Source organism: Rhincodon typus, chromosome 30 (genome assembly GCF_021869965.1).
Source record: "Rhincodon typus isolate 14 chromosome 30, sRhiTyp1.1, whole genome shotgun sequence".
Classification (NCBI taxonomy): Eukaryota; Metazoa; Chordata; class Chondrichthyes; order Orectolobiformes; family Rhincodontidae; genus Rhincodon; species Rhincodon typus.
In genome coordinates this window covers 20,824,715-20,833,383 of record NC_063361.1, presented here as the reverse complement: position 1 = coordinate 20,833,383, position 8,669 = coordinate 20,824,715, and the positions used below count along the sequence as shown (strand labels likewise).

Genomic DNA, 8,669 nt, shown 5'->3' with positions numbered 1-8,669 from the left:
AGGTCCGAAATGTCAGCTTTCCTGCTCCTCTGATGCTGCTTGGCCTGCTGTGTTCATCCAGCTCTACACCTTGTTAATTCATTTTTCCAGTTCTTTATCTTTCATAAGTTTCATGGCACGGTGAGTTATGAACACAGTCTTTTCACCTCAGTCTCATGCCTTAATACAGCCTGGACAGAGCAGTTCAGAGCCTCTTTCAACTCCATCAGCTAAATACCAATGGAAAAGAGACATGTGAAATGAATTTTTCAGTTTCAACACAGATCACAGGGGCAGAACATCCTCATAAATTGCATACTGGTTGCCATTAAGTTACCAGAATGACTAACAAGAAGTCACTATCTGACAGGGAGAATATAAATATCAAACTGATGCAGGAGGAAGGTTCAGTCTTAAATTTGGATTAATTCATGTTATAGTGTTGAGTGTGCTTAACTCTGCAACTGACATTCTCAGTCTCGACAGGAGAGTGCAGAAAGAACTAAAAGTGTTCACTGCACAAATATTGATGCCCAGGATTTTAATTTAAGACAACACATTTATTCATTGTCAATAAGTCTCACAGTAACAAATGCAGTGACGGTTTCTTCTTAGAGCTTAAGGAAAAGCAAAACTTTCATAGGGAAGTTTGAACATTCAATTGATAATTTCATCAGTGCATCCAAAGATGTGCAAGCTAGGTGGATTGGTTATGCTAAATTGCTCATATTGTTCAGGGATGTGTATATTAGGTGTGTTAGCCATCAGAAATGCAGGGTTACAGGGAAAGGGTACGGGGATGGCTCTGTGTGGGATACTTTTCGGAGAGTTGGTGTGGACTTGTTGGGCCAGATGGGCTGATTCTACACTCTCGGGATTCTATGAACTATACATTCAGTTCAGGATTCTGAGCACCAGTTGAAAATATCTTCATGAGCCAACCATATGGTGTGTGGGGGAGGGTGTGATGAATTTTAATCTATCACTTTTAATCACTAACAATGTTGGAATTTTCTTCCAAGTATGTTTGAGTTGAGGCAGTAAATTTGAATGCTGTGAAGCACGTGGGGGGAAAAGAATTGGCTCAATCAGTTTAAATTTTAATTCTTCCTTTCTTGAATTGGGGAATTAAATAATTCAAATTAAGGTTGCCAAATTGTTGTTATTAGGATGAGGGAATTGGGGAGAGAAAATTTAAGGGCAAGTCTGCTGTACAACATTGAAAAACCAATGACTGAGAAATGAGATCAGAGCTTTCTCCACATCCCATTGCTTCACAACATACAGAGCAAATGTCCACAGCCCCTTAAGTAAAGTACTGCTGAAATGGTGCTATTACTTCTGCTCGCATATTATTAAAAATATCAAAGTGGCTTCTAAGCACTCTTAAATAAAGAAGAATCAATTCTATACTTTCAATACAGGAAAAGACAATCTGGAATAATTTGCCAAATTCAACAGTGTGAGGAAAACAAACCCATGCTGTTAAATGTGTTGAACATTCCTGATGTTTCAGAAAATACATAAATACTACGATCCCATTAAATATTCTAATGTCAATTCAGCTTTACCAACTACACAGTGCAATTTGATATGATCAGAAAATGCTCGAATGCAAGTCTGGCAGCATCTGGAAAGAAAACCAGCTGGATTTGATAAAAGGTGTACACCCAAAATATAATCTTTTTTCTCTTTAAAATTTCTGGATTATATCCTGTGCAATAGAATATTGTAGAATATTTACCTTAATGTGACATTTGCAGTTTTTTTTGTTTGAATTTTCATTTCTGGTTGAATTCCTTTCTTCTAAGACCTTTCTAGGTAATTACATTTTAGTGCATTGTTTTAAAGCTCTATGGTTGAAAGAAAACATCAGAAAGCTGCTTCTGTGAAGATATGTTCAGTAAGCTGCTGACATACACTAGATTAAAGATGCAGCAAATGAACAGTTAGATTTTAACATTTGAGCAGGGACATAATTAAAGCAGAAGGTCAGTACTTTAATTAACTCTGACCTTCCAATCTGATAGTGAATACAGCCATTCACTGAGGTTCAGCATAGGTCAGTTTTATACTTATTTCAGGTTCACACTTTACAATATATTGGTTGGCTTAAAGATTAGCTCGGTGTTGAAAATCAGAACAGAGTGATCAATCAATGAGATCATTTTCCAGTATATTTCACCTTTAAAGCAATAATGAATTTGAACATGTTTATATAACAGGGCTTTTACTGCACTGGGCATTATGAGGTGAAGCAGAGTTCAAAACCCTGAAATGCATGTACCTTAAGAATTCACTGTTGTCTTCAATCAGTAAACTGGAAGTAATGTAGAAAACTATGCACAAAATACTAAAGTATTATTAAAAGAGATAACTGGAATGAGAAGGTATTAAAATTGCAGGTTAATATTTTGGTTAAGTGCACTGGCTTCATTGGGAGGTGCAGTGGGTAACATCCCTGCCTCTGAGTCAGGAGCTCTACATCCAAGTCCCACTCCACAACTTGATGACCAAGGAAAGTGTTCATCTACGTGGCAAACAGCTTTATTATTATCCTGAAAATCCTTCCACTACACATTATTTACAGGGGATAATTGTGGGAGAGATGCCTGTTAGCTATGTGATGGAAAGAGCAATGGAACCTCTCTAATTACCGGCTACAGCTCCAGACCACAACAAGCATGTAAATGTTCAATTGTCACAGCAACTCAGACTTCCTGATTGATTCTTACAATAGCCATTTTCAATACAACAGGAAATATTAGAGCATTTTGCTGAGTTAAATATAATCAAGAAGTAAAACAACTTCACAAGTTCTTAGAACACTACTTGAAATACATATGCAGTGTTGAATGCTGGTTTACAAGCTGTTGAGGTGCTTGGCTACTAGTTTCCTTGTGTTTTATAATGGTGATGCTAACCACTGAGCATAGTTGCCTTGGCTCCTACAATATAACAAGGACTATACCTCATTTATACTACAATGCCTGGAAAGCATTCTGGGACATCTGGAGTATGCGGGAGTTGCTTTTTGAACAGAAATTCTGCCTTTTCTGTACACATTAATGTACAGGGTGGTCAGTATCTACACTTCCTTCAAACTTTGTGACAAGAATGTTTAGTTTTGTCTTAATAGTTTCAATTATTCTTAATTTGTTGTTTATGTAAAGCCAACATTACAGGCTTTTAGAAATTAATTTGCACTTTTATATGTTTTTGAAGACATATTAGTTCATATTCCTACATTCTAATGAGAGAATCTTAAAGACATTTTTCCATGTCTGACTAAAATGTCATTATAGTTTTTTTTCCATGAATGTTGTTAGTCATGAATGAATTATTTTATTAATACAATTATTGGTGAATAATTTGACAGCATTTAGGTAATTGTCAAATGTAAGTTGATCTAAATGTGTCAATTACTTGTCTCTGTACTTTCAAGCAAACAATTTTGTTCATTGATTTCTGTGCTCCTTTAGTTAATTACTTGGTGATCAAACCAAATATATGTAAATCCTGGGACCACGTTGATCCTGAATTTAAGGGATCCCAAATAAGAGAAATCAGTTTTACAAGCTACAATGAAGCGTTTTTTTTAATTCAAAGGCAATTTGTAAAGGTTGCACATGGAAAGTTGCACTGCGTGAAAAATAAGATTTAAACATGTTTTGACTTCTTTTCACTGACTCATGCTCCACAGGCACCAGTCACTGAAAATGGCTCAGCCAACCGCTCAAATTCCAAGTGTGAGCCCGATTGGTGTTGGCAGGCTATTTGAAGCAGGGCGGCTCTGCAGTAAAGCTTCAATTTGTTCTCACCCAAAGTCCAGTCACAGACACATTCCATCAGAAGTAATCAGGATGTAGGAAATCCACTTAAAACCTAATCTCACTTTGAGATGAAACCCAAGCCTTGCTTGAACTGTACAGCAGTGCTGCACTCAATCCTTAAGACTGGCCTAGTCAGCCAAAAAGTGAAGCTACCCCTTTCCCACCAGAGTTGCTACATGTCAATCATCTGATGCACAAGGAAGGTTGCTGACAATGACAGCTGCGTGTTGCATTTGGGAGTTAACTTATCTACTAAGCACTTGCGGAATTTTATGCTTGTTTTTAAAAGAAAACTATATCATGTTAATTAAACAGCAAAGGGAGTAATCAAATCAATCACATGAGGTGAATGCTTAGCACTGTTAATGATCTGCAGCAGGAACTGACTGTAGTGTGAGTTATAAATATGCAGTGTGAATAGATGCTGACTTGCTTGTTATCTTGCATATTCGATGATGTGTGCCTCCAGCTTACCTCTGCCGTGTGATGAGATTGATGTAATGCCTGAGAGCAGAGTAGTACTTCGCCAGTTCCTCAGGAGGTGCATCTTCTCCTGGATTCTCAGGTTTGGGAGGATAGGCATCCACCAAGGTCCCGAGGCACACCAGCACACAGATAGCAAAAGCAATCAGGGTTGTCCAAGGTTTTTGAACAGCCACCATCTGTCACATAGGGAAAGAAACGCCAAAGTCAGTGCAACATGCCTGGAAGAGACAGCTAAGATTCAGCAAAAGACTGTTTATAAATAGTTGACTATGTCTAGGTTATTTAGATGCTGGTTTAAGTTTTTATGTCATTAATATTATGACACTATAGTACTGGAAGAATTTCAATGATGCTTTTCATATTTAAATATGAGTACTGACTAGAGCACATAGAGTATTCAAATTGAGTGTGCATTTCTAAATTGAGAAAAAAAGCACACATAATTTTTTGGGTTCTTTTGAAAAAACAGGGCTTATGCAACTTCACTACTTAGATTACAGTGCCATTGATCTTTACTGGCGTAGAAACATAATTGACAATGAGTAGTGGGATGTACAAATTCAGAGGGAGATGTGGTTAGGGGTTTTGGTGAGTGGGGAATGAAGAAAAGAGGTGACTGTTGCAGAAGGAAGCAGTCACCAAAAGACAGAAAATGTGAGCAAGGTCAAGGAAGAAGTCTCTGTTATTGGGTCTGCTAACAATCAGTCCAGAAACAGAGCTGGAACTTGTCAGAACTCTGCTGATTCAAAGGATAATTTGAAAGAAAAGTGCATAAAAGGAATAACAAGAGAAATGTGCGCATTCCTTGGGGCTCGTTTGCTTTTAATTTCCTGAAAATGTGTAATGTTTGATTCTAATCTAGTGTGCAAGGTTGTAAATCAAACTTGTATGGATTTGGCAATTACACGAGTATTTAAAGAGAGCATATATGATGATTCAAGCAAATAAAAGAATTTATAATTTCATGAATTAGGCCACAAATGTAAGGCACCTACACAAAAACAAAATTTCAAAATTAAAAGAGGGATTAACAGAAGCATGGAAAAACAGATCAAAAATCTGACGAAGTTGACCATTAGTATGTAAACATCAATCGGGAAGTTCTATTTATGATCAATAACATTTAAAACTAACACCTGTAAACCATACAGTCTATGTTTGAAACACCTACCAGTCTGATTGTAAGGAAAAGAAAATGACATTTAATTTATTATTAAACATCATACAACCGAGCACTTGCAGGCATGAATGGACTAAAGGAGAAGAATTAGTAACAAATTAGCATCTGGGTGAACAAATAATGGATGTAAATGTTCTGATGATTTTAAATCAATCATAAATGATCAACACTATCCACTTTTAGTTCCAACACTTTAAGGATTAAAGGCTTCAATAATTTGACTGAAAACTGTGAGATACTTTCTCATTTTCTACTGATCTATACGAATTAGATCATTGCCATGGCTTATATTTCTATCTCTTTGTTCTCTCCATATGAATTATTTAGACCTGTGTCATTAGGGTAGTTGAAAATGATGCCATTATTGAAATTAACTAGCAAACTCAACTAAGTGAAGTATCCATCAGTTACAATACAAAATTATCCATTTTCTATCGTTCCCTTATTTGCTGCTTTATGAGATATATTGACGTTTCTTTCATTTGGAACCGAGCCAATATATAGTACTGCATCATTCAGTGGAGTTTGGTTAAATGAACCAAATGAACCAATGCTAGTCTCACTCGCAAGCACTTGTGGTTCAGGCATAATTAGGATTGGAAAATTAATTTTGTGGAAATCTCATAAATGTTAACTGGGATCCCTTTGTACCTTTCAAGTCCTGCAAGAGCTACACAATAGACTTAAAATACGGCAGAACATACTGCTAACAAGTTAAACCATCATAAGTCATACTATTAAAGTCACTATGTCAAATAACTCATTATTGTGCTTGGTACATCAAAGGGGTCCTTCAAATGAAAACTCTGGTAAACTCTTCTGGATTTAAAGCAACCATGCAAACTTTTTTTAAGCAATCAAAATCAAAAGGGTTTTGCCAAACACTTTATTTCTTGTCTTGAAACAGTTTAGTTCATTCAGCATGTATATTTACTGCAAGTATTTTTGTTGTTTCTCTCCGGTAATCAATTGGATTCCTTATCTCCATTCCTACCTCACACATTACAGTTACAGCAAAAGTCAGAATCTACTACATAACAGTTTTTAAAACGACAGCAACACTATTGAAGCAAAAACAGAATGTGCCGGAGAAACTCAGCAGGTCTGGCAGCATCCTTCCCACAGATGTTGGAGAGACCTTCTCCAGCACTTTCTTAGGAAATTCTCTGTTGCACTTCAGCAAAAGTTAGAGCTACAAAACCACCAAACCCCTCTTCCGATGTGAAGTTGCACTGTTTGAAGTTTCGATCTGTGCTATTCTTTGCATCTATAGCCTACACTGTCAAACAGCATTTATAAATCTTAATATCATTTCTGTGAAAGTTGAACGGGGTAGAGAGAGGGTGGAAAAAGAGGCATCATTAACCAACTTGAGAACTGGATGAAGCTCATGTTGTACTTACATTTGCTATTGTCTGGATGTCTTGACGATCAGAGAAAATCCTAGTGTGTGTCTGTCCTGCCCGCTGCTCAGCCGTGTTCAGGTCTCTTCTGGAGCTGCTCAGAACTTCCAGCTCCTTTTTATATACGCGGCTGTGAGCCCACGAGGGAGGCGGGCTCCTTTGTCAACACCTCCTTAGACTTTTTTTTTGCATTCATGAGTTATTGAAAAATCGATTTCCACTCACTTTCCTTGCTTCCCCGCCGGCCCTGACAAGATAGCTTATCACCCGTAAAACTCATAAAATCCGCCTCCCTCCCTAGTAAACAGGAAGGAACAAATAGACCAGTATCCGAAATGACATTCACAATTCATTTCCAAGGTATCTTAATTCCTATTCAAACCGTTTTAATCCATGCGTACATTATTTGGGGAGGGGACGGGGAGGTAATGGATGTGCATGAATGTCTAAATTCCACCTTCTAAAGTGACCGATTTGTTGCAATATTGTTTTCTAAATGTGTTGTTTTGGTAATTCTCCAGACGAAACAAGCTATATGACCGATCATTTTGATTTCTCACATAAATCAACATTTCAAACCAAGAATTCGATCAAACATTGAACAGTGCTGTGTTACCTTTGCTGCATGTGTCCTTCAAATCATGAAAAAACTCGATCACTTTGCATTTTCTACAAAACACGCCGCTGAATTAACAAATCTGACAAAAGTCCAGTGGTCTCCTAGGTTTCGTCTGTAACAGAAAACAAACTTTTGATTCATTTAAATAATCTAGACTCGAGTGCCGAACTGTTTGATTTAAGGTGGGAAATCACGGAAGTGCATTGAACTCAAACTAAAACAGAAAGTGCTGGAGAAACTCAATAGGTCAATATTGAGTCTGCCATCGTCCGAGTTCCTCCCCAGCAGTTTGTGCTTATATTTCAGATTTCCAGCATCGGCAGTTCTGCTTTATTTTATTGCATTAAATTCAATCCAAACAAATCTTGCAAACAAGGAAAACACTGGTTGGTCAGCAAAGACCCAAAAAATACCAGTAAAAGAAATTGGTTTATATTTTAAAGTTTGCATCTGGTCAAACGCGAACCAGCCTTAGCATAACCCTAGCTGAATCTGCATTTATCTTAACTGCACTGTATTTGATTTTGATTCTGCCTGTTAGAGTTAATATTGGCCCCGAAAAATGATGTGAACTTCCAATGAGGTTTTCACTACAGTCTTTCCTAGTGAATCCCACTAGACGATGTGACATCAATAGACGGACGCTGGTATCCCACAGCAGTTCTGATGGAGACAGCAATTTCTTTATTTCATGATTTTGCTTGAAATAAAACTAATATCCACGAAAAATAAACTTATCAAGGAACACCGTAGAAAGCTGGACGTAAATAAACATTAAATATGGATTGAGTTCCTTTGTGGATAATTACGCCAAATGTGTTTTACAAAATTCTACGCTTGACATGATATTGCCTAAACACTAGCAACTTTAAATGTGGGCAGGTGGTTCACTGAGATGTTTAGCCGCCATCTGGGTAGGAGAAAGGAGAGAAGTTAATCGCGCTGAAAACAAAACACAGCTAGACGTGGATCAGTTAAACTTTCATTAATTTACAGAGTGCAAAAAAAACAAACGTTTTGTTATATGTAGATGGGCTACACCAGGGTAAACTTTCAATTGTTTTGACGATTTAACTGAAGCGAGAAAGAGGAGTTCTATAAATGTTACACATTTGACAAGTGTGCGTTAGACTGGTGCTGCTATGCAATGAAAACAGGTCCCAGACCAT

At 37.2% G+C, this 8,669-nt stretch overlaps 1 protein-coding gene across 1 annotated transcript in view; it reads right to left on the bottom strand.

The window, feature by feature from the left end:
• The window catches only part of LOC109932499 (peptide YY-like), an 18,836-nt gene extending 11,827 nt beyond the window's left edge, over window positions 1–7,009 (bottom strand). The window contains exons 1-2 of the mRNA XM_020531652.2: window positions 6,882–7,009; window positions 4,287–4,474 (exon numbers count right to left, since the gene is read on the bottom strand). Of these exons, the coding sequence (XP_020387241.1) occupies window positions 4,287–4,474 (188 nt within the window). The 5' untranslated portion in view covers window positions 6,882–7,009. The remainder of the gene's footprint in view (window positions 1–4,286; window positions 4,475–6,881) is intronic.
• Window positions 7,010–8,669: the final 1,660 nt, after the last annotated feature.